Source organism: Pithys albifrons, chromosome 16 (genome assembly GCF_047495875.1).
Source record: "Pithys albifrons albifrons isolate INPA30051 chromosome 16, PitAlb_v1, whole genome shotgun sequence".
Classification (NCBI taxonomy): domain Eukaryota; kingdom Metazoa; phylum Chordata; class Aves; order Passeriformes; family Thamnophilidae; genus Pithys; species Pithys albifrons.
Window position 1 is genome coordinate 10,289,530 of NC_092473.1, and position 23,880 is coordinate 10,313,409.

The window sequence follows — 23,880 nt, forward strand, 5'->3', positions numbered from 1 at the left end:
ATGATCCTATTCTATTTTAAATGTATCAAGTTGATTAACAGAGTCCTTCTCATTCACAGAGGAACTGAAGCTCCGGGTTTCTCTGAGGAAACACAGAAGCTGAATATGTGAGATGAGCACCCCCAAAAATGTCATAGTAAATCCTCTCACATTCTGACAATCACATCCCATTCATTTGAGAAATGACAAAAAACCCCAAGCCCACAATACCCATAGGCTTTAAATCAGAGGTGGGGAAAGTGTGTCATATTTAAAAAAAGAAATGGCCACAAAGGCACTTTTGTTTAAAAGCCTTCAGGGTACTCTGAAATGCCTCATAGCAGGGAGCAAAGCCTGGCAGAGCAGGAAGCTGACAGGATATGATACTCTCTGACAGGCACGGAGTTTATACAGCCTTGAACACTGAGTATGAATCCGAATTGAATATGTGTTGCTGAGCAGCTTGGAGCTACTGATTGTTGCAATTTTTAGAAGAAGAGTTTTCATGACTAGTTGGGGAGTAATGTGAGAAAGTAAAGAAGAATGAAAACAGCCTGAAAAAAAGGGTTCCTGAAAAAGATTAGAATGGTGTAACTACTTCACAAAGTGGTGGACATGTGCAGCTTTCTACAGCACCAAAATAATGCCAGCAGGTCCCCAGCCACTATGGTCTGACAGAAGTCCATGAGCTTGAAAAGGGGGTTTTTAAAGACAGGGAAAAGGACAGCATGATTAGTCTGGTTCATTGGAAGTGCCTAGGCCATTCTCAACTTGGACAGATCAGATTCTTTATAGAAGAAATACACATTCAACAGCATTTTGTGTGACTTCCATTTCCAGTAATAATGTTGTAACACAGGAAAAAGAGGTATGTTTTTCTTCTTTGAAACAGATAGCAGAAGGAACAGAGAAATTACAAGAGGTAGTGAGTTTAGCAAACCCGCACATAAAACAATCTTTCATAAGAATAAAAAGCTGCATTTACAGCTGTAAATGTACACACCCATGTAAGTTAAAAATACAAAGCTACTCTTCTTTTTTAGCTCAGAGAATTAAATGGTCAAGTGCTGGACTTAAAGTGGTGAACCTCATTGCATTGGCAAAACCAAACCATTTGTGCAGCACTGGGCTTTTAACTTATCCTAAGTGAGAAAGTTAGACAGTTAGTGGAACCAACGTGCAGTGGTGTTCTTCACAGTGTGTACATTTTGACTGGCTTGTAAAAAGAATGTAGAAGTTCATAATTTTCCCTGGAAGCTTCATTTGGTGACTGAAGAAAACATGATCTGCAACATGCTTGGCCACAGCCTGATTCTGAATGATTAGGCAGGTGTCCATCAGACAGTGGAGAAAAGTCAAAGTCTGCTACCTGGAAAAGGAACATCAAAGAGATCATTTTTAGTTTGGTGCCTTCTGCTGAGTTCAGCAAGAATACATTGGGTCAGAAGTGGTACTTGGTCCATAACCATTTTCAGTCACTAATTTCAAACAGACTTCTGATTCATACCTGGTGCTCATAGGCAGTTTCTCTATAGGTATGTCAGTCACATCGTGGCACAGTGTAAAGGGTGTGAGGTACTTTCCAAAGTACCATGAAAGCTACTTTTGATTTAGGAACTCACGCTCATTGCAAACACATTTTGTAGCAAGTGAAAGTTTATCAGAGATGGAAAAGTAAAGGTCACATACTAGGAGTAGGTAACAATTCAGTGCTGTTTTAGGTAACATACCCCTCCTATTCTATTATCCTGTATCTTCCTGCTTTCTTTCATGCAGCTACTCTGAACTAGATCCTTCTAAAGGGATACTTCAACGCAATCATCTTCTTCGCAATATTAACAAACTACCCAAGGAAACCTGATTGAGAGTTCTCTGCAATAAGCCAGACACATACCTGTTGCTTAAAGTGTTTGCCCACACTGTTTAGGTTTTTCAGTGGACCAGATCCCACATATCAGGGAAATGCTCCCTCCTGCTCTGTTTGTCTGGGGATTACAGAACCTTTCATGTTAAACACCTTTCCTGGCTGACAGATACCTAATTACTGTCCCAGCTCAAAGTTACAGTAACTGAATACCTCCACAAGATCTTTTTGTTGTGTGTTGCTCCGAAAGGTCATGTACAGCACCAGCAGCAGCAGCACTGAAACCAGAGCAATGCAGAGCAGGACAAAGAAAGCTGGGTGAATCCCTAGGAAAGAGCACAAGGACATATTCCCGAGTGATATGATACCCTGAGAAGAGGTGACAGTGAGGAGGAAATGATAGGGAAGTTTTAGGAGAAGCTCTTGTATTTATAGAACAAAGGAGATGTCTGTATGAGTGAATAAATTTTTCAGTGTGGTTCACTCCAGGTCTTTCTGAAATACCAGAATAGAGAAAAGGTCTTTCCCTTTTTATCCATCTTTTCCCTTGAACAGCCTAAAACCCCCTGCCCAGTTACTTGTGCTAGTCTCGACTCCCCTGGATGTTTACACCTTTGTGGTACCCCAAGAGAATAGGAAGGAATTTCATTTTCAAAGCAGCCTCCAGCACACAGGATTTGGCCCTGAATGCACAGCAGTGCCTTCTGGAGGGATCTGCCCTGTCTGTACACAAGTGCTACCTGTGGTGAGATGGGGTAAACATTCTGTATCACAGCCTGGCTGCTCTCTGTCCTCTTCACTTGGCCATCTAAGCACTTTCCCAGATGATTTGGGGACCCAAGAGGGGCACACATGACCAGGAGGGACAGAAATCTGTAATGAAACGGAGGCTTAGAGAAATCTACTGTCAAAAAACCCCATAACTAAACTAAACTAAATACAAAGGAGAATTGAGACTGTTTAATTAAGTGAATGTTACAGACATGTATATTTTCCTAGTTATCCTCTTTAACTACAAAAGCTGGACTATTTAAACTGAAAGATATGTAATTTAAGTAACATAGCCTTCCCAGGAAACATCCCAGCTTCAAGGCACTCCTGGGACTATGGGTTCAGCAGACTGCAAGAAGCTCAGGGCATTTACAGCTGGCACATTACAAGCTCCTCTTTCTCTTCTTATTCCTATCCTTTCAGGGATCTGTAAGAGTTTCCAGAAACCCCAGCTGCAGGCTGATAAATACATAATTGTCCCTGACCTGCTTGAGACAGGTGGGAATCTCTCTACCTGCTCCTCACCTGTTGGCCACACTTTTATCCCGTGGTAGGTCTGCAGCATCGTGACTCCATTCTCCACCCTGATGCTGAGGCAATACTGCCCCGCGTCCCTGAAGGTGTGGCTGAGGTTGTAGCAGGAGCCGCTGATCTCCACCAGATGGCATTTGTCACCTTCCAGCGGAATGCACTCGGATTTTATAAGCCAGCATAATGCCAGTGGTGGGCTGAAACGACAAGAGCAAGATGACAAAATAGGAAAAGGTGAAAACTTCACAAAAATTTTAGCTAAGAGCTTGGTTAAAATAGATTAGTAATTTCGAAAATAACGAAGGTAATCTAAATAGAAATAGAGAAGTAATTAACTGCACAGTTGTTTGGTTTATAGCATTTGCCAAATGAAAAGGTTCTTTGTGGTGCTTCTATGAAGGTAAGTCTTTCAGCTGAGAGCTGAATACCTGTGTGGGTCACTGACAGGCCACTGTGTGCAAGACACTCCATAGTCATTCTCCAATAAAGATAAAAGGAAGCTTTTCCCCCTGCACTTCCAAGGGACTATATGTTGTTTGTTCTTTGTCCTTCTTTCACAGAAATCATTGTCTGTGCTACTGACGCACACCCAAGACTTCTAATTAAACAAACCCTGCAACTGAAACTGGAAGTAATGTAAGATGAGCTCTGCACAACGGGCTAACAGCTGGAAAAGGTAAATAAATTGCAAGGCCCACAGCATTCCCTTACAATAACAAAAAGATTTTTATTTGCTGGCAAGAAATCCACTGCAATCCACTTTATGGACATGTAGCTTCTCATCATGTCTGACTGATGCTTTTTACTTACATTTCTAGGCCCCTGTTCCAACTGATTCTGCTCAAACTCACCTTATGCACCATGGACTTTGATCCTGACAACACAGAGCTTTTCTTTGCCCCATTTTATTAGTATTTTGTTTCTTATCTCTCTACGACAGTCTCTGCTAAAGAAAGCAGCATGTTTATGTGTTCAGCTCATTTTCTACATTTGTTTTTGATAACCCCTCTCTCAAGCCTTTGTCTTTGCTTCTCTATCTTGAACTCCTGTTGCATCAGTCCCAGTCCTGTGACTAGGAGGTTACCAAGCCTCCCTTCAGTGATCTCAGGTTTGCCTGTAATGGTTTTTGCTGTTCCTATTTACTGGTATGCCATCTCCAACTTCCACTCCTGTTAGTTTGCCATTCACTTCCTGAATGCAAACTGATCTGCTTTGTTTGTTGGGACTATTTATGACTTTGGCAAATGACTGTGTTGGATGCTGCTTGCTCCCAAACTCTAAATATTGTTCTAAATACTGCAACTTGAGAGAGCTTGTGCTAGGACTGAGCTGCTCACAACTCTTCTGTTTTCCTACAACCTCACTGCATGGAAGCCTCTCTGTCTTATTCACTTTGTGGCAATCTTAACATTGCCAAAACTATTCCCCAAATCTATTACTCCCATATGCCAGTCAAGCATTGCTGCTGTGCAACACGATTCTGAATATGTTTTAATTTAGTGCTGGTGAAGGAGAAAAATTCAAAAGGAAGTTTTCAGTTGTAGTTTTCCCCACTATTTTTCTCTGGCTAGTTGTCTTTTAACATTCTCTTTACAAAGAAAGAGTAATCTACTTTTCTGTAAATATGCAGACTCTTAGAAGTCATGGAATTTAGAGTCAGGAAAATGAAGTATTCAGCAATATTTTGCTAAAAGAATAAATGTTGTTGTTGTTTTAAGAAACAGTTCTGTGGGCTTCAATTGACTATTTTAAGGAAACACTGGGGAAAGACACTTAAACAGACAATTCTTCTTGGGGAAAGAAATTGTGTTTGCTACTTACGTGCCATTGATATGAAGAGATAAATTCAAGTTTTCCATTACGTGAGTTTCTCTGGAGCCCACAACATTAATACTTTTAACAGCATCTGAGAAGAAATAAAAAGCCAGCATGTCACACTCCACATGTAAACTTGGAACTCACTGGTTTTCCAGTGAAGGTTTATTTTCACAGACTTTGCAGATTTGAGCTACATCAGTCACACAAATAATATTACTTGTCTCATACCCAAAAAGGAAATCTACTAGTAGAGATACTGTAAGTTTTCTGAATTTGTTATGATTTCTTTTTAATATATAATCAACTACTTTATTAAGTCTTTGCATTTTTAATTCCATGTTTATTTTATTTACTCCTAAAGCTGTCAATGACACTTTCCCAGTGCTTGTTTTAACTTGTTTATTGTTTAGTATTAACTGGTATAAACTGAAAAAACAAATCCACCAAATGTTAGGGTCAACATTTTATTGTTTGAAATGTACGTAAGACTTTTACAAAAGACAGTAAAATTGTTGTAGATAAAAAAAAAACCCAGAAGATTTTATATATTTCCCCCATTTTTCTGCACTAGGACAGCACAAAGCCCATTTTGCAATGGAAACAGTTCATTGAATGATGTTGGCCAGTTCTCGCATGTGAAACAATGCTGAAGTTCTTTAAAGGTGGATTGTATTTGTACATATACAGCAAGTTCTGGATTGAACAAAATGTTATACAAAATGTTTCAGAATTACCTAAGAGCTCCAGAGCTGTGGTAAAATCACCAGTTTTCTGCATAATTTCTCTTTCATGTATGATGCTCCCAAGTTGCTCCCATTCAGCCACGACTTTCAGGTGCACTGTGCGATTCCCCAGGGAAGAGCAGTTACAGTAGACAAAGGGCTCCTTGGTAATCTGATAAACTCTGTGTGGAACAGGAAAAGGCTTAGAATGAAAATTGCCTTTTACCTTAGTGTAAAAAGAGATGAGCTCTAACATATTTTCTTTACAGACTCCAGTCACTGTGATTCTAATTCTGCTTTATATCCATATCAATGAGGATTTATTGTCTATGGCCTTACCTATAGAACGAAAATCAGTATAAGATCCAGAGTAAATGTGTGCATTTTTAATCAAAGAAATTAAAGGTAATGCTAAAGCAATTCACAAAATGTAATAGGAATAGCCAGTATATTATGAAAACAAAATTCATAGTGGGCAGGCTAGGAGCAAAATGAAGCACTAAGGTGGAAGGGGAGAAAGAAAGAAAAAACTTAGTATTTGGAGACTAAAGCTTACATTTCTCTTTGCCTATGCATATATTCATTTTCAAAGAAGGCAAATAACTGAATGTTTTCCTCCCTACTGCCATGTGGCTTTACCCAGAGTTTTATATCTCATGGTTCTGAGCACTGTTCACCTCCCAGGTAATGTACACTTGCTTATTATTCGAGGCACTACCCACTTTCAAAAGCTCCTCACCAAACTGTTGTGTATTTATGGGTAGCAGGTCACAGTAACAGCTCCTTACTGTCCAACCACAAGTCAGTGCACTGCTTCCATTCTTCTTAAGTGCACAAATTATTCACATATGCAACAACCACCTGCCAATGGAGATTTGCAGGCACAATGAGCTACTTATTCCAGTTCACTCAATTTGGCTCATTGCACACACAATAATACACCTAAGCATATATCTGAACAAGAAATTTAGATCTTTAAAACATCACCATTTTGGGAGCACACAGTGAATTCTGTGCCAAAATTTTGAGAATTCACCAGGCTGATATGCACGGGATGTACCAACTCACAAAGGCATATGGTTTGTCCTATGATTTAATTGAGATTTTCCCCTGGATGAGCATCTGAATCAGAGCCATCATTGAAGAAAACAGTGACCACACCTACCCATCTCCAAAATCCCAGTTGTAGACAAATGATGCTGACTTGAAGTAATGACTTGGGTCATGAAGACAGAAAGAAATCCGTGTCACTGCGCCTGTGGAGGGACTAGAACCCTGTGTGACAACTCTACTGTCTTCTATCTGGGCAATGGTGAGATTCCCTGTGATGAATTCTGCAGAATAACAAGGTAGGAAAAGAATGACAGCATATGTCACTTTCATAGTATGCTCTCACCAATCAGCTTCTTGTTTCCCAAAGAAAAATCTCATGGCTATTCCCCAAAATGTCAGCTGTGCACTATGCTTATGTCGTTTGTCCTCATCAGTGCCCTTATATTTGTGAGTGGGCCTATTTTGCACAGTAAGTGGAGCACTGGGATGTGGGGTTGGAGGGATGTGGTTACCCATCTCTGAAAGACATGGTGGAAAGCTGTCAGATGATTAATTTATGTCAACCTCTCTGTCAGAGGTTAGCTTAACCATACCACATCACAGGTTAATTTGTAAAAAAAAAAACAAAAACCATATTTATGGATATGAATATTCCCAGTAAGCTGAAATTACACTTTACAACATCTGGAAATGCAGCTACAATTTAATGTCTAATTTCAATACACTCAGTCAGAGCTTCAAAAGAAAATGTAATGGCTCTGTTGTGCTGATGGCCTAAGATTTGCTGTGTCATGCAACAAGGAAAATCAGCACTGTTCCTGCTTCTGGTTATCCTAACTTTAAAAGTAGAAATGCTGGGAAGCATTGTTTTAGGAGTCTGGACATCACTGAATAATGCTGGTGTGGGAACCACAGCTGCTGAAGCATCTGGTTTGTGGTTCAGTTTCTGTAAGTGACAGAGGCAGTAAAACATGGGCAGGATCACACTTGCTTCCTGGATGTAGAATGACTGCAGTGTGGCTCCAATTGTACTAATTGTACAATGCCACCCAAACCCACCTTCACTCAAGGTGCTACACAAATCAAACTCTGTTGTCAGAAGCCGTATTTACACCTGGTTGTCATTTTTCAGCCAGCATCCTGACGGATACTGAGTTCCTGAAGGTGTACACATTGCAAAGCCACCTTACCTGTGACCCGAAGCACGGTGACATTTCTGGCAACCGGCCGACACATCCAACAGTTCCTGTGAGTCACCCAGACAGACACAGGAAAAATCCCAGGAAATTCTCCAGTGACATAAATTACAGAGCTAAGCTGCTGCTCGGATTTTTCTATCAGAATCAGAGGAGCATAAATCCAGTTAAAGTGATACAAGTCTGATGTGATATTTTCATTCTTCATACTTAGAGTGGCCTGGACAGTAGCTTGAGCTCCTGTTGTGATGGGACCATTGTTGGTTATTTCTAGACCATATGCCTCTGTGGAAATGAGGAGAAAAAAAGCAAAACAAACCTTGTTGTACTGCATTTTAAACATTATTTATTTATTTACACATTTTAACTAGTCAGCTGTAGTTATGTGACTCACAATGACGCTCATCCCAGCAAAGAGTTTACCACCTTTTTTTTTTACCATTTAAAAACCCAGCACAGAAACTGTTGCATGTGTATATGAGTTCAAACAAACAGCAGTAAGCAACATGTCAGCCTGGGTCCTAGAGATGTTAACAGTAGAAGGGAGCTTCAGACTAGAGCACCACAAAAACTTTGATGAAGTGTTACAGGCAGAGCTGGGTGCTGCCTGTAGTATCAGTGTCACTTATGATCTAACATGGTCACTAAATTTCCAGGTACTGGAAGAAAGTCAAGCTCAGCTCTAATGTCTGTCCTAAAAAAATGAACTTTCAAACCCAAGTGAGATTTCATCCACTAGATTCCTTTGCCAGCTCTGTTGACAAGTCTCTCTGACTTTCATCCTAAGTGAACACAAAAATCTCAATACAAGGATTTTCTTCTCTCTGGTTCACCATTGACTTCCTCTTTCAGAGAAGGACCAAAAATCCCAATGTAAATGAAACTCATACCATGTTCTAATGGCAGGTCTGTTGCCATCCAGAGAGGCCTTGACAAGCTGAAAAATTGGTCCCATGGGAACCCCATGAGGTTGAACAAGGCCAAGTGCAAGGTGTTGCACCTGGGTCTAGGCAACCTCCAGTATTGGTCCAGGATGTGGGAATGAAGAGATTGGGAGTAGCCCTGCTGAGAGGGACTTGGGGGTGCTGGTGGATGAAAAGCTGGACATGAGCCAATGAGCTTGCTGCCCAAGAAAGCCAACAATATCCTGCATAAAAATAAGCATGGCCAGCATGTTGAGGGAGGTGATATGTTACAATGAGGGTGATGGAACACTGGCATAACTTCTCCAGAGAGGTGGTAGGTGCTCCATTCCTCAAAATATTCCAGATCAGGTTGAATGGTGTTCTGAACAACCTGGTCTAGTTGAAGATATCCCTGCTCATAGCAGAGGGTTGAACTAGATGACCTTTAAAGGTCCATTCCAACCCAAACCATGCTATGATTCTATGAAACAGCAAAGCATGAGAAATGCAGGACCTGTGATAGTGAACCATCTCTGCTGCTCTGAATGACTCATCATTATCTTCTCTGTTGTGTTTACCCAAGCTACTTAATTCAGCTCTTACAACTACTCCAGTGGGCAGAGTGCGAGTAAAGCTGGATTTTATGTAGAGGATAGATTCCTTTTTTCCAAAAAATAACAGTGTAGCAACATAAAAGGATCCGTATGTGTTAAAAATAACAAAAAAGTAACCTTAAAACTATGGAACAAAAGGAAAGGCAACAACCACCAATAACTGTGAACTGGGACAGAGCTGGGAACAGGATCTGGTTGCTTCCAACACAGAGGATGTTCCCTCCCTGACTCTCCTCTCACCAGCAGTGCTGGGCAGAGCAGCAGAGCCTTGGGGATTCTCATGCTGGTAGCTTTTGCCCTCTTTCAGCAGCCACCAGACTGCTAACAGGGACATGAACCTTTGAGCTTCAGAAGTTGCATTTTTCACCCATCCATGACCTGTAATGTGGAGGAAGCACCGGGGTCAGTTACTTCCTGGGCTGGCTTCTCTATACCCATCAGCTTGGGATGGGGTGGAAAGAGATTCCAAAGCATCTACTTAGTGCCCACATTTTCTTTTACAGGTCATAGGTGCTGAGCAATTCTGGAGGCAAAAGGACTGTGAGAAATGAACTGTAACATTACTGCCTGAGCAAGAACTCCACTGTTCCCATTTCACAGCACAAGAAATGGTCCTGAGTTCAGTTTTCTGAGTTAATAGGCAAGTGCTTGTGATTTGATGAAATCTGGCACAGAGAGGTTTCATGTCTCTAGAAGATTCAGGCTATGCTCCACTTTGTTTCAGCAGACCTTGGGAAAAATATAGCCAGCTACCCATGCTTATCTAGCACTTCTCCTTGGAGGTTATCGTGGTGCTGCTCAAGCCAGGGCTCAACAGCTGCAGCAGTGGCAAACCCAAGGTCACCCAGGGAGTGACCGGCACAGCAAGACATTCCATCCAGTTCAGGGATCTTTTCTGCCTCCCTACCTCTCTCTGCAGAACGCTCCTCCGTGAGTCCCACAGCAAGGGACAGCGGCTGCCCAGCTGCCTTGCGACCCGCGGCGCGGAGTCAGCGGAGGAAGCAGAAGTGCAACTTTTAGGTTGATGTGCAAAACAGAACCCCGGCTGCCTGGGATGCCCCACCTTCACCGCAGGCACCCAGGCTGCAGCGCCTGAGAATTAAGTCTGGGGTGGCAGAAAAGTACCCGGAGCTGCCTCTATGCCCGGTCATAGCAATTCAGCCCGGGGCGTGGAACCAGCTCCCCCAGCAGTAACGCAGCTCACGGCTGATGTGTGACCCTTCGTCCACCGCACCCCTCGCCCGCTCCCCGGCGGCGATGCCAGCGCAGACCGGCGGCCCCTTACCTGCCGCCGCGCAGAGGCCGAGCAGCAGCAGCAGCCGCACGCAGGTCAGCCACACCATGCTGGGCACCGCGGGGACCACGGCCGGGGCTGGGACCAGGTTTGGCACCAGGTCTGGCCGCGCCGGGGCCGGCGCTGCGGCACCTCTGTCCGCGCCCCCGGGCCGCTCCCCCGCGGCAGCGCCCAGCCCGCCCCCGCCGGGGCAGCTCCTGCGGGGCCGTCACGGGGCTGCGGAGCCACCGGGGCTTGATACAAACAATCGATAAAAACATACATTCCTCCCATCCGCGGAGGGTGCGGGGTCAGCCCTGAGCGCTCGGAAGGGGTTTGTGCCGAGCTTTGGGGGTGACACGCACGGATTGAGTGTTTTTCCGAGGCCCCGGCGGCGCGGGGACGGCTCGGCTGCGGTTACCGGTCCCGCAGCGCTCCAGCCGGCCCGCGACGGGTGCGCTGCTGCGGAGAGCGAGCCCCGCAGTGCGTTGTGGGATTTTAATATTAATTGATTTTATTTTTTAAACTCCTCATTCGAAGCCGTTTCTCACTCCTGGCTGCGGTTTTGCTTCTCCCAGCGCATCAGCACCTCGGCCCGTTCCGGCTGCTCTCCCGGAGCCCCGGCGGGCCGGGTCGGGCCCGTGCGGGCCGGAGGGACCGGCAGCGGCCGCGGCTGCCCCGGTAACTGCTCGCCCGCTGTTCCCGGGGCCCAGGGGCAGACGGGATGGGTCGGGTCGGGGGCGGCACCGCGGCCGGCGAAGGGCCCGCGCGGCACTGCGGAGCTCCGTGCCCGCCGCCGCCGCGGGGCAGAGGTGCGGGAGGCGGCACCGGGAGGAGGCACCGGGAGGAGGCGGCCGGAACTGATCGCGGGCGCTTCCGTCGCGCCCATGCGCTGCCGGCGGCCTCCGGCAGCAACAAAGGAGGGACCCGGCGGAGGCCGCGGCCGGGCGGGCCCGGGAGCCGCGGGGTGAGGAGGGCGGAGGCGGCAGAGCCCCGGTGGGGCCGGGCCGGGTGCGCGGTGGAGCGGAGCGGAGCGGTGGGAGCGAGGCCGGCGCGGCGCATCCCACGGGGCGGGACCGGCGCGCTGCGGGCAGGAGGAAGCGGCCGGAGCGTCGCCGGCAGCGCCGCCGGAGGCCTCGGGCCGAGCGCGGCAGCGGGAGCGCTGAGGGCCGGGGGAGCCGTCGGTGCGGCTCCTTACGGGGTGCCTGTGTTGGCAGGGCGGAGATGGGCCCGGCCTGATGGCGCCCTGGCGGCGGGAAGGACCCGGTGCGAGCAGCGCGGCCGCGGGGAAGGTGAGGGGCGCGGGGGCCGCGGGATGTGCGGGGCACGCCCGACCCAGCCCGCCCTGAGGGGCGCGGGCACAGACTGCCCGGGCGCAGGGAGACCGCTGGTCCCTCAAAGTCAGTGTAGGGTTAGGTTTCTTTACGAGCGGGAAAGGCAGCTCGTGGACAACTTCTGGCACCCCTGCGAGTCCCACCGGGGTGTGTCCGGGGTAGCTGTAAGTTTGGGATCCTGGATGACAGGTGTAACATGCTCAGGGAGCATCCCTGAACCTGGAGCCTGCTGCTGAAGGAGATGAAACCAAGCAAAACGCGTGAATGTTTGTGCTGTGGTGGGAAGAGTCCAATAACCACTTGTATCTCTTAGTGCATTCCTGTTCCAGTGAGTGCTGTACATGCTTGGTGTGTATTTGTAAGCCTGACTAAATGTGGTGGCTGTGGGTTTTGGAAAGGGAGTCCTCTTCAGAAGAATGGATGTAGGTTATGTGATAGCTGCTCTTAACCAGCCATTTAAACTAACAAATACTTCTTTATTCTTTTGTAGGTGTGTTGTTCTTAATTTTAGGTACTGAAAGCTGACCTTTCCTCCTCCAAGATGGCATTTGTTTCAGCACAAGGGCCTACGGTGGTGGACCAAACCACTCTGATGAAAAAATACCTTCAGTTTGTGGCAGCTCTTACTGATGTCAATACACGTAAGAGACTTTTATTGAAAATTACAGTTCTTCAATAGTTTGTTTCACAAATGTTGCAATACTGCTTGGACAGTAGATCAATATCAAATTCACTTTGAATTTTGAGTTGACTTTTGAAGAAGCAAAGTGATGAGCAATACTTGCTTGAGCCAAAGTGAGTGAGCTCTGTGTGTGTGCAGTTGTGTGATGGGTGTTTGAGAGAAATGTGTGCCTTATAACTGGGCAGTGAGAGCTAAACTGATAAGATCTGATTGCTTCTTTGGTCAATGAGCCTGGTGTTTTCCTTCATGATCTAGCTTTACATTTACATTTTTTTGCTTCAATTTCCATTTTCAGCGGATGAAACCAAATTGAAAATGATGCAAGAAGTCAGTGAGAATTTTGAGGTAAATAAAAGGAAAAAAAAAAGCCCAAACAACAAAACCCCAACAACCTGTGCCCCAGCCTTCTGCAATGGCAGCCTTTCTTGTACTTACTGGGTGTTGGCTTGATTTCTGATGTTATGTGGTTAAAAGATTAATATTAGTGTCTTGAGATGTGTGATTTATGCAGTTAAAAGTAATTGGTTTTGGGTTTGTATTTAGGAATTGGGCAGGTTATTGAAGAATTACATTTCAACTTAGCTTCCATTCCCAAATCTTTAGTAAGTAAGCATTTAAATGAAAGTGAAGTAAGAGATTTTTCTTCCATTTTTTGTTTGCTCTGAAATCTCTGTATTTAGAGCTTTCTTTTATTTAGTTCAAATGTCTACTGTGCCCTTGTATAACAGAGTTCCTTCTGATTCCTCTGAGCAGTTCCATAGTAGAGAAGTGAGAGAGGAGTTGTCAGATGCAGAACCTGACACAGGGAGTGGAGATGTCTCCAGCCACATCTTTTACATAATGAGGAACCGTCATTTTAGATGAGCAGCAGAGAAAATATGAGACACAAGTTAACCTTGTATTAGTAGAAATTTAGTTCAATACTTAGCTATTATGTGCCTGTTCTGAAATGAAAGAAAACTAAAAAGTATTCTTGTGGAATTTTTTATTTGGTTAAGCTGACCTGACATCTCTGAAACAATGACTAAAAGAACAGTTTTAACAGCTTAGTCGAGTGATCTATTTAGAATCTGAAGGTTTCTCTATTCCTTCATAGAGAGTAAAGGAATTAATTTGTATTTGCTTGTGTTTGCTTCATCAATAGTGCTCTGTATTGTGTCAGCAGAATGTAGCTAAGTAGAATCTGTGTAATATATATCTCCCCATTTTTTGCTCTTGATTAGAATGTGACATCATCCCCTCAATATTCCACATTCCTGGAACACATCATCCCTCGGTTTCTCACCTTTCTACAGGATGGAGAAGTTCAGTTTTTGCAGGAGAAGCCAGCACAGGTAAACTGTGTGGAGCATCTCTTGTCTTTTTGCAGTGAAGTCCTTGATTAACCTCATGAACTGATTTATGTATAGACTTGTTAAAAATAGATCTGTCATTTGGAGTGAAATTGAAAAGATCCAGTTTCTAAATAAGTTACTTTGCTAATCTGGGCTTCTCTGAAAAATGAACAAAAACTAGGTGTAACAGAAGTGGTTTTCTTGCTTAAATACTACACATTGTTACCTTACAAATTACTGACTTTACTGAAGGTTAGGAATGAAAGGCAAAAGTGGAATATTTGTCATTATATACTTAAAATTGCATTCCTTAAAAAAAGTTTGACAACTTGCATTTTTCAACAGTAAATTTGTTAAATTTCCCTTAATTCACATATGTGGGTAGTAGGAAGCTTTATGTGTTTGTATATAAGGCTATGTTGACATGAAAGAAAATGGCTTTTTTCCCTATTAAACTGAAAAAGATGTTGCAACCAGTTGTTGGGCTTTGAGGGCTTTTAAAAAAGTTCTGCCATATCTTTTTTTTTTCTTACAGCAACTCCGAAAGCTTGTGCTTGAAATAATTCACAGGATACCAACAAATGAACATCTTCGTCTTCATACCAAAAATATCCTGTCTGTGATGTTTAGATTTCTAGAGGTATATTTTTTCCTTTTAAAACTGTTTCAAATATTCAGAAATATTTTTCTCTATTTCTTCATCTCCAAAATTTGCTGGGGGTAGGATTCTCAATAGCTGGAGCAAGAGTGGAAGGTCATTCCATTTTGGCTTTACCATATTGTCTCTTAGCACCTAAAGGTTTTCTGGCTGTTCTGCTCTGCCCTTTGAAAACTTAAATTTTTACAGATGCAGGGAACTGTTCTTATGCTGGGCAAGATTTTCTGGCAGAGAGTTTATTCTAGAGAGTTTGTTTTCTTTCTTAAAATTGAAAACACTGTCATTTGAAGCTCCCAGAAAATAGCCTGCTCTAGGCAGAGATGTTTGAATAGCCCCACATGGGTGTCTGTCTGAGGGGTGATGGGAACAGGTCTGATGGTACAGAGTGGCTGAAACTCACGGTTTTTGTTCCTTCAGGGGTGGCTTTAATTTTAGCCACTCTAGGACTGCAAAAGATGTCAAAGGAAAGGCATCTTGCTCATGCAAATCCATATTAATGGGGTGCTTCAGATTATTGAGTATAATTTTATAGGGTTTTGAAGTGCTTACAGAGTGGTCAAAGAATTTAGCAGTGGACTCACTAAACATTCTCTTTTTCAGACGGAGAATGAGGAAAATGTACTGATTTGCTTAAGAATAATTATTGAATTGCACAAACAGTTCCGTCCAGCAATCACTCAAGAGGTATGTTATAAATCTTTTTATGTGGTGTAAAACTTACTGCCATGCTCTTCAGAACTGCTGTTTTGGTCAAGTGGGTTGGCTGGTTTGTGCTCCTGCTGTCCTTTGTTTTTTTGCTGTTAGCTGACCTGTTGTGGTGACCATATATTTAATTTACTTTTTTTAACCATAAAGTAATTTTTGAAGGAGGATTGCGTAGTGCTAGAACCACTGGGGAAACCAAACTGTTAAAGCTTATTTGTCCTTGCTTCAAGTGTTTATGGACAATATGATCAGACTAAGGAATAGAATTCCCATACAAAGGAAGAGAACTGATGCCTTTTTGGTTGTGAAAGGAAAATCTTGAAAGGAATATTATGATTGTCTTCCCCGTGTCCCCTTCTTCTCTTCTGTGACTCATCAAGGAGTATGTGAAAGTTGCCTTTTTTTCCTGGGTTTTCTTCTGGGAAAACTTGTTTGGTTCATAGTAATTATTTCTAATAATACTGTGTTGGAACTGTGAGATGATGGGTAGATAAGATTCTTCCCAAGTGAAATTTGAATTAATATTGGTAGAACAGAAGGAAACAGAAGGGCACTTTCAGATTATTTTCAATTATTGTGAAAAATATTCTGTACTGCTGAGTAGAGATTTTATGTAATTGTACTGTTAATACAGAGATTCTAAAATTGTGGCTTTATTTTTTTATTTAATATATTTATGGTAAACTGACTTCTTCCTTCCTAGATCCATCATTTTTTGGACTTTGTAAAACAGATTTACAAGGAACTTCCAAAAGTAGTGGTAAGCTTTTTATTTCTTACATTGTGTTTGCAAGTGTCAGAAAACTTGTGTTTATTTCTTAATTTTTCTGTAAAAGATACTGACATAATTACTTTTGTATCTAGTGATACAAAGTAAATACATTTTTAGTGAATATATTTATCAGAAATATGTCTAAAAATGGAGGCATTTAGATGTTGATTTGGAAAACCTTCTGCTTGGAGGAAAACCGCTGCACATGAGGAAATTGAGGTGAACTTTTGTTACATTGTAAAGCTGTGGTGCGTTGGCTGCAGTTGTTTCTATGTAGCCAAATGTGTCTGTTTCTGGGGCAAGGGTGAGGGCAGGAGTGGCTGTGGATGTCTGGGGCCTCCTCCCTGATACAGAGTAACTATTCGGATGTGTTTCTGTAGCAAAAGCACCACTGGGCTGGGGGTGCTGTTCTGCCTCACTCTGCACTGGGCAGGTTGCAGGGTGTGGTCTTGGCAGGTGCTGCAGTTCCAGCACCACCTGCAGAGGGTTAAAAACTGTTCTGGGGAAAAATCATATGTAATATTTCTAAAGGGAGAAGTGGCCTTTTGACTGTTAGTAGCATTATTATGTTTTTCTTCTGCTCTTTGCTTTAGAATCGGTATTTTGAGAACCCTCAGGTGATTCCAGAGAACACTGTTCCTACTCCGGAGATGGTTGGCATGATTACAACCATTGTGGTGAAAGTAAACCCGGAGAGAGAAGATAGTGAGACCAGAACAGTGAGTATTCCAACTGCTCCTACACTATGGCACTGTCTATATCACAATACTACAGACCATAAGGCCAGGTGATTTAGTAGACTTTCTTTTTGCTTGCTTTTCCTATCAAAATCTATCTATAGAAGCTGATTAAAACTTTTCAGATATTTTCTATGGAGCTGGAATTACAGGATTTTTATTTATTATAATACCAAATGTTTTTGTGCTTTTCAAATCTTAATATTGCCAGGTATAGTGCTATTAAAATGAGCAGTTCCTGCAAAAATGTATTGTACTTTTTTGAATTAATAGTTAAATTGTTTATAGAACATGTATTCTTTCTTTCAGCATTCAATAATTCCCAGAGGATCTTTATCACTAAAGGTCTTGGCTGAGCTACCTATTATTGTTGTTCTCATGTATCAGGTTCGTGCACTCCAGTATTTTGCATGTAAATACTTCCTGTTACTGAATGGCTTGTGTGACTTCTGCTGGCTCCATAGTAGTAAAAATGAATATAATGTATTTTTGAGATTAAAATACCATCTAAAATAAGCTGCTGAGATGTCTTAATTTTTTCTGATTAGCTCTCAAATAAGTTGGCTGCAAGTGTGACTTGTAAATTTCTCTAATAATACTTTTTTTTCTTTAAGCTCTACAAGCTGAACATTCATAATGTAGTAGCTGAGTTTGTGCCCTTGATTATGAACACTATTATAATACAAGTTTCTGCTCAAGCAAGGTAAGAGCATTTTGACAGTATTTTGATGATATTTGGGATAAACTACTTAAACCTGCCATTCAATATTGCTTGAAATGTTGTTTCATATCTTGCAATTTTTGCATATAGTCTGTCTTACTGCTTTTAATCTCAAAAGTAGCAACAATTATTTGACTAAGAATTGCCAAAGTCCTGTAGATGAAATAATTAGCAAATCTGAAATTTGCCTTATATGTCACTGATAAAATCTGTAGTTGTGCAGTAGATCCCAATTTAGTATTTGATAATGCATTTTTTTAAAAATAGACTTTCTGACAAAAGTCCATATTGCCACAGACAGTCATGGAGACCATGGGATCTGGGGCACTTGCTGTTGTTTAATCTTTGCCATAAGAACAGTGATACATTTTTACTTTTTCAAGGTGTAGCTTAGCCTTGTGATGTTGCAGGTATGGGCACTGCTTTTGCTGCCCTTGAGAGCAGCAAGTGGTGCTAAGCAGGGCAGTGGGAGCAAGTTCTCTGTCTGCCCAGATGATCTGAATGAGTGGTTGAAGCTTGAGAGACAGACAAGTCTGTGGGAGAGAGTATTGCTTGGAGAAAAAACTGGCCCCAGTTAGAGGAAAGGGGCCAAATATTTGATGGTTTGTATTGGCTTGGGTTTCTCTGGGAAGTTGAATGTTGTGTGGCTGCCTCAGGGCTGCGCATTTCTGCTTGGAGCATAAGATGCTGCTGGGAATTTGAATGGCAGAGGGCTTGTTGAAAATGAGCTCTGCCATGGTGCTTTATTCCCTTATGAAGCAAAAACCTCACTACAAGATAGTGTAATTTGAAACTTGGTGGGATTTTCTGAGTGAAGGTATTAAAGAGGAGGAACAAAACTGTAACCACTCTTCAATTTACTTTCAGACAACATAAACTTTACAACAAGGAATTGTATGCTGATTTTATTGCTGCTCAGATTAAAACATTGTCTTTTTTGGCTTACATCATCAGAATTTACCAGGTAGGATGCCCTTTTATTACTTTGTTACCTAATGCAACAGATTTCTAGTTGCTTTATGGCAGGCATGTGACCAGAAAGACTGCAGAGCATCAGGGACTGGAGAGAGGAGCATTTGTGTAGCAAATTTGAAGGTAGGGCTGTACTTGATTGTCCTTTCAGAAGTATCCTCATCTGAATGCAAAGTAAAAATAAGCCATTCCCCCTCCCTGGACACTTATGGAATGAGTACTGTATTTTACTTTTACAAGTAGAGTTTTTAAAGAGCAACAAAGGAATTTTAATTGGAAGTTATTTTGCAAATGAAAAGCAGACCTTAAGAACAAAATGTCAGAATAGTTGTATTCATGTTACTTTTTTGTTGTAGGAATTAGTGGCGAAATATTCTCAGCAAATGGTCAAAGGAATGTTGCAGTTGCTCTCCAATTGTCCAGCTGAAACAGCTCATCTCCGGAAGGAGCTTCTGATTGCTGCTAAGCACATCTTGACAACAGACCTCAGGAGCCGTATGTAGAACTTTTATAAATTACCTATAAACTGGGAAGATCTCAGCTATTTCTTATTTTGATTATTTCCTTTGCTAGTCATCACTTATAGCATTTTCATTTTTCTCTCTCTTTTCTACATTTCAGAATTTATTCCTTGCATGGACAAGCTGTTTGATGAATCAATACTAATTGGCTCTGGATACACTGCCCGAGAGACGCTGAGGTAGGACAAAGTCTAGAAAAGCTATTTGAGTGCCTGCCAGGGCTGGTTACTTTCAAAGTTATTAATATTTACAGCATTGTCTATATGGGGTCCTAAATCTTTGCTTCAAATAACTAATTTTATTAGGTTGTTTTATTGGCAGGGCTTATGCTGCTGTAAAGAGTGGCTGTTGTTTAACTCTTTATCATGGTGGTGTGAGTGTAGGGCAAAATGAGATAAATGGGTGAATGAAAATGATTTCATTGTTTTGAATTGCAGAGCACAACCAAAGCAGTGGCCACAGTGCAATTGACTCAATATCTGCCCAAGAGTTCATGAAACACTCTAAATCTTATGTCCATTGTAAAATCTGAAAGGGATTTTAAACTATTTTATCAATGAATATCTTAAAACATAGTCATTTGCAATTGAAAAAGTAAATGGGGACAAAACTTATTTTTTGTGTCTTCAATAGTCCAGATTTTAGGTGAGTTTGCTGACCAAATTAAAGTGTGTGAGTTAGGAGAGTTATTTCCTCTTACTTACGTATCAGGTGTACCTTATTGACCACATGTATTATTAGAGTTTGAAGTATTTGCTGTACTAGATGCTTAACGTGGTAGTTGAAAACAAATGATTTTTAAAATGTATCAGTTTTCATAACTGCTTTTGGAATAATGAATCATCAATGGGTTAATTGTAAAACAGCTTAACAACACTGATCAGAAGGTGCTTAAAACATGTTATTTGCTCTGAATTGTATGTAGATAAAAATATGTGCTGGGATGTTCTGCAGTGGGGGAAAAAAGATCAGAGAGGTAACACCAGTGTTGTGGGACAGATTGATGCACCTTTGGTTAGATTGTACAGGTTATAATTCCCTTGTGTAACCAAAACAGGCTTGTGAACGCTGGGATTTCTGGTGAAAATAGAAAATTTACATTTAGAAATTTGGAAATAGCTCCAGGCAGTAATTATTTGTTAACTCCAATTAACAACGATTTGAATTGTGCTCAATGAGTCTTCTTCCTCTCTTGTTTTCACTGGCAGGCCCCTGGCATACAGCACCCTGGCAGACCTGGTGCATCACGTCCGGCAGCATTTGCCCCTCAATGACCTCTCCCTCGCTGTGCAGCTCTTTGCCAAGAACATCGACGACGAGTCCTTGCCCAGCAGTATCCAGACCATGTCTTGCAAGCTCCTGCTCAATTTGGTAGACTGTATCCGGTCTAAAAGTGAACAGGAAAATGGAAATGGTAGAGATATTCTGATGAGAATGCTGGAGGTATTGATTTGTTTAAAGCATTTGACCGTAAATTAAATATCCTATTTTATACTATGTTGTCAATCCCATTTTATTTTCTCCTTTCTTCAGAAATGAGACTATGTAGAAACAGCTTGTGTACTGTATTTCACTTTAATGCTTCAGAGAAGGGCTTTTTGCCATGCTGTGCAGCTCAGATAATATCTCAAGCACAGAGGAGGTGCTTCATTCAGTGACTTACTATGAATCAAGAAACTGAATGTCTGTTTTGAGTTTTTTATCTCTTTAATTATTATTTCATTTTCAATTGTAATCTTTTTTTAGCCCTGCTTAAGAGTAATTAAGAATGGTATTTTTTAATATCTTTTGGTTGTGGATGTGTTCTTTTTGGTGTGTGTTTTTTTTAAACCCTGAAAGAGAATTTTCTCAGAGGTCCTTGGTATAGCACAACATAATCTGTAAAATTTGAAATAACTGCGTTTTGAAGACCTACTGATTCTTTTTAAGAATCTTCTTTATATGGAGGATTTTTGGGGGGCTTCTTTTTATGTTTTTTTTGTGGTTTTTTTTTTAAATCAGGGATGCACCAATTGTTTAAAGTAAGCAAACTACTGTGTTGATAGACTTAAAAGTGTTTGCTTCATTTGAATGACTTCAGAAGTAGTTGTAAATTTTATTGATCTCAGTATGCTGACTTGGAGCACTAGCAGTAATTAATTTAGGATCATTTTGGACGAATAAACTTATTTTCTTTTTCTTTCTCCCTCCTTACTCTTTCATTTGCCTTTTCTCTTTGTGCCTTAGGTTTTTGTTCTGAAATTCCACACCATAGCACGGTACCAGCTTTCTGTGATTTTTAAGAAGTGCAAGCCCCAGTCTGAGCTCGGGGCTGCTGAAGCCGCATTACCTGGGGTACCAACAGCAGCAAATGCAGCCCCTCTTCCTGTTCCATCTCCTGCCCCAGCCACTCCAGTGGCCCCTGCACCAGTCCCTGTGTTTGAAAAACAAGGGGAGAAAGAAAAAGAAGATAAACAGACATTTCAGGTCACGGATTGCCGGAGCCTCGTGAAAACTTTGGTCTGTGGTGTCAAAACGATCACATGGGGCATCACATCATGCAAAGCTCCTGGTGGTAAAACTGCATCATATTTAATTATATTTATCATTCATAATTCTACAATTAAAACGCTCTACCATGAGAGCAAATGATATTTTTAATGGTTAACTACTGTCTTATTCTTCTTTCAGAAGCACAATTCATTCCCAATAAACAGTTGCAACCTAAAGAGACTCAAATCTATATAAAACTGGTAAAATATGCAATGCAAGCTTTAGATATTTATCAGGTATGTAACCTGCCCATATCACACTTTGATTTATACAGTTGCTTTATGTTAGATCTTTTAATAAGGTTTTACTTGTCAGCTGGAAGAGAAATTTCACGTGTAGTATATTTTCATTAAGTCTTTACTTAGTACCGGGGCTGTGGAGAAATCCTGTGAATTTCACAGTACTTACCACTTGAAAGGATCAAATTGTTTTCTTAACAGCCATTATTGTCTGCGTTTATGCAGGCAGGTTAGACTAAAAAAGATTGTCTTTCATATAGTGGATTAAAACTTTTCTTAAAAGAGATAGTTTAGCTATCAGTGGAAGCATTCACATGTCTCTTTATCCTCTGTAGTCACACAAAGTACTGATGAAATCTAAGTGTGTGTGATTGGGTATTAAGTAGCTTTACACATGCACTGGTATCTCTTGCTGTTGTCTTTTTCCACTCCTATCTTCACAGTTTTAAAATCTGTGCTGAAATATTTCTATTTTACTATTTTTGTCATGGTTGACTCTTGTGCCTGATTTGTATGGGTCTTGCATATGAAACCCAATAAAACTCCATTTTTTTGCCAAAGGTATTTTAAGAATAATGGGGGGAAAGTTACTCAAATTCTGCAACTAATATATATGTTTTCTCAATTGCTGTATTTAGGTTCAAATAGCAGGAAATGGGCAGACATATGTTCGAGTAGCAAACTGTCAGACAGTCAGGATGAAAGAGGAAAAGGAAGTTCTGGAGCATTTTGCTGGTGTATTCACAATGATGAACCCTTTAACTTTTAAAGAAATCTTTCAAACTACTGTTCCTTACATGGTGGAGAGAATCTCAAAAAATTATGCTCTTCAGGTATGTTTTTGTTTGCTTTTTTCCATTGATAATAAAGAGCATGTAGGAAATATGCCTTTAAGTTCATATGGCTGAAGTGGAATTGTCAATAATAATGTTGAAATTAGAATGCAAGAGTTGAAGCAGTCTCTGTAGAAATAGTCTATGAAAATAATGTAAAGATGGATTTTCCAAAACCTTTCCAGACTAAGTGATGCAATACAAACATGAGGACTTCAGTTTAGAAGATGAGTGGAGTTTATTCTTGAACAGTGCTGAGCACTATGGAGTTGTTGTTTTGTGCAGGTTGTTGTGTTCATGTTCTACTGTTCAACAGAATGCAGATCCTATAATATCCATTTAAAATTAAACTTCAAACTGGAACATTAAGTTACATGCATGGTTGTTTTCCACTGAGGACTACCCAAATCACTGGGTGGCAGTGGAGATGGGGAAAGAAATTTGTCTTAGGGTTTGGATTTTTTTAAATGGATAGTGTGTTTATCCTTTTGTTCTTTTCATTACAGCAGTAATAACTTCTTTGTGGTTTCCTTGTATAGATTGTTGCCAATTCCTTCTTGGCAAACCCTACTACCTCTGCCCTCTTTGCAACGATTTTGGTGGAGTATCTTCTGGATCGGCTGCCAGAAATGGGCTCTAACGTGGAACTCTCCAATCTGTATCTCAAGCTGTTCAAGTTAGTCTTTGGCTCTGTTTCACTATTTGCAGCTGAAAATGAACAAATGCTGAAGGTAAAGGTCATTTGTGTTAAAAATAAGTCTCTTTTAAAAACAAGACTCTTTAGGAGTTTTATGCTGTCTAACATTTGAGAGTCTTTTAGTGTTTGAAGCACTATTTGTGATACATCTCCATTTTTTCCAAATGCCAAGAACATTGTTTATAAGAGATGGTTTCTGGGAATATTGCTTACTATTTGAAACTGAAATGGTGTTACTAATTCTGAGTATGAATGGCTGATCTGGGATTGTGTTCCATAAACACAGGTAACTTCTTGGTCAGAAGATGCATATCTTGTGTATTTCCCCCCTTTATTTCCATATTAATGTAAGAGTTTTGCTTGGTTTGAAATCACTTTTTGGTATGTTGGTCAATCTTGTTCACTCCTGTCACATTC

The 23,880-nt window shown here is 41.5% G+C and overlaps 2 protein-coding genes, 1 long non-coding RNA gene and 1 other non-coding gene across 7 annotated transcripts in view; 3 read left to right on the forward strand and 1 right to left on the reverse strand.

Moving 5' to 3' along the window:
* LOC139679403 (uncharacterized) overlaps nt 1–6,966 on the forward strand; it is a 70,113-nt gene extending 63,147 nt beyond the window's left edge. The window contains exons 2-3 of the long non-coding RNA XR_011699185.1: nt 3,706–3,821; nt 6,788–6,966. This is a non-coding gene — a long non-coding RNA (uncharacterized lncRNA). The remainder of the gene's footprint in view (nt 1–3,705; nt 3,822–6,787) is intronic.
* On the reverse strand, nt 809–11,121 carry TMEM130 (transmembrane protein 130). Its single transcript, XM_071571141.1, has 8 exons — nt 10,739–11,121; nt 7,929–8,219; nt 6,851–7,019; nt 5,698–5,867; nt 4,967–5,051; nt 3,140–3,342; nt 2,057–2,169; nt 809–1,348 (listed from the first exon to the last, which is right to left on the reverse strand). The coding sequence occupies exons 1-8, from the start codon at nt 10,794–10,796 to the stop codon at nt 1,172–1,174; spliced, it is 1,266 nt and encodes a 421-aa protein (XP_071427242.1). The 5' UTR covers nt 10,797–11,121; the 3' UTR covers nt 809–1,171.
* Nucleotides 11,122–11,581: 460 nt separating this feature from the next.
* The window catches only part of TRRAP (transformation/transcription domain associated protein), a 76,672-nt gene continuing 64,373 nt past the window's right edge, over nt 11,582–23,880 (forward strand). For 2 of the 4 annotated variants that reach the window (XM_071571639.1, XM_071571642.1), the window contains exons 1-19: nt 11,582–11,693; nt 11,944–12,018; nt 12,551–12,701; nt 13,038–13,087; nt 13,966–14,076; nt 14,612–14,716; nt 15,335–15,418; nt 16,143–16,199; nt 16,805–16,930; nt 17,258–17,335; nt 17,563–17,651; nt 18,537–18,633; nt 18,998–19,136; nt 19,263–19,341; nt 20,371–20,605; nt 21,389–21,716; nt 21,833–21,930; nt 22,572–22,766; nt 23,306–23,497. In XM_071571639.1, coding sequence (XP_071427740.1) covers nt 12,602–12,701; nt 13,038–13,087; nt 13,966–14,076; nt 14,612–14,716; nt 15,335–15,418; nt 16,143–16,199; nt 16,805–16,930; nt 17,258–17,335; nt 17,563–17,651; nt 18,537–18,633; nt 18,998–19,136; nt 19,263–19,341; nt 20,371–20,605; nt 21,389–21,716; nt 21,833–21,930; nt 22,572–22,766; nt 23,306–23,497 — 2,163 coding nt within the window. In that variant the 5' untranslated portion in view covers nt 11,582–11,693; nt 11,944–12,018; nt 12,551–12,601. The other 2 variants (XM_071571640.1, XM_071571643.1) reach the window with 2 other exon arrangements.
* On the forward strand, nt 12,817–12,959 carry LOC139679692 (small nucleolar RNA ZL1). Its single transcript, XR_011699226.1, has one exon. It is a non-coding gene; the product is annotated as a small nucleolar RNA ZL1 (small nucleolar RNA).

What these genes read in the sequence shown, in the direction of transcription:
- TMEM130 (XM_071571141.1), bottom strand. Translation starts at nt 10,796, where the DNA reads ATGGTGTGGCTGACCTGCGTGCGGCTGCTGCTGCTGCTCGGCCTCTGC. An exon ending in CGGCCTCTGCGCGGCGGCAG is followed by an intron (nt 8,220 to 10,738) that starts GTAAGGGGCCGC and finishes TCATTTCCACAG; the next exon opens with AGGCATATGGTCTAGAAATA. An exon ending in CACCGTGCTTCGGGTCACAG is followed by an intron (nt 7,020 to 7,928) that starts GTAAGGTGGCTT and finishes GTTATTCTGCAG; the next exon opens with AATTCATCACAGGGAATCTC.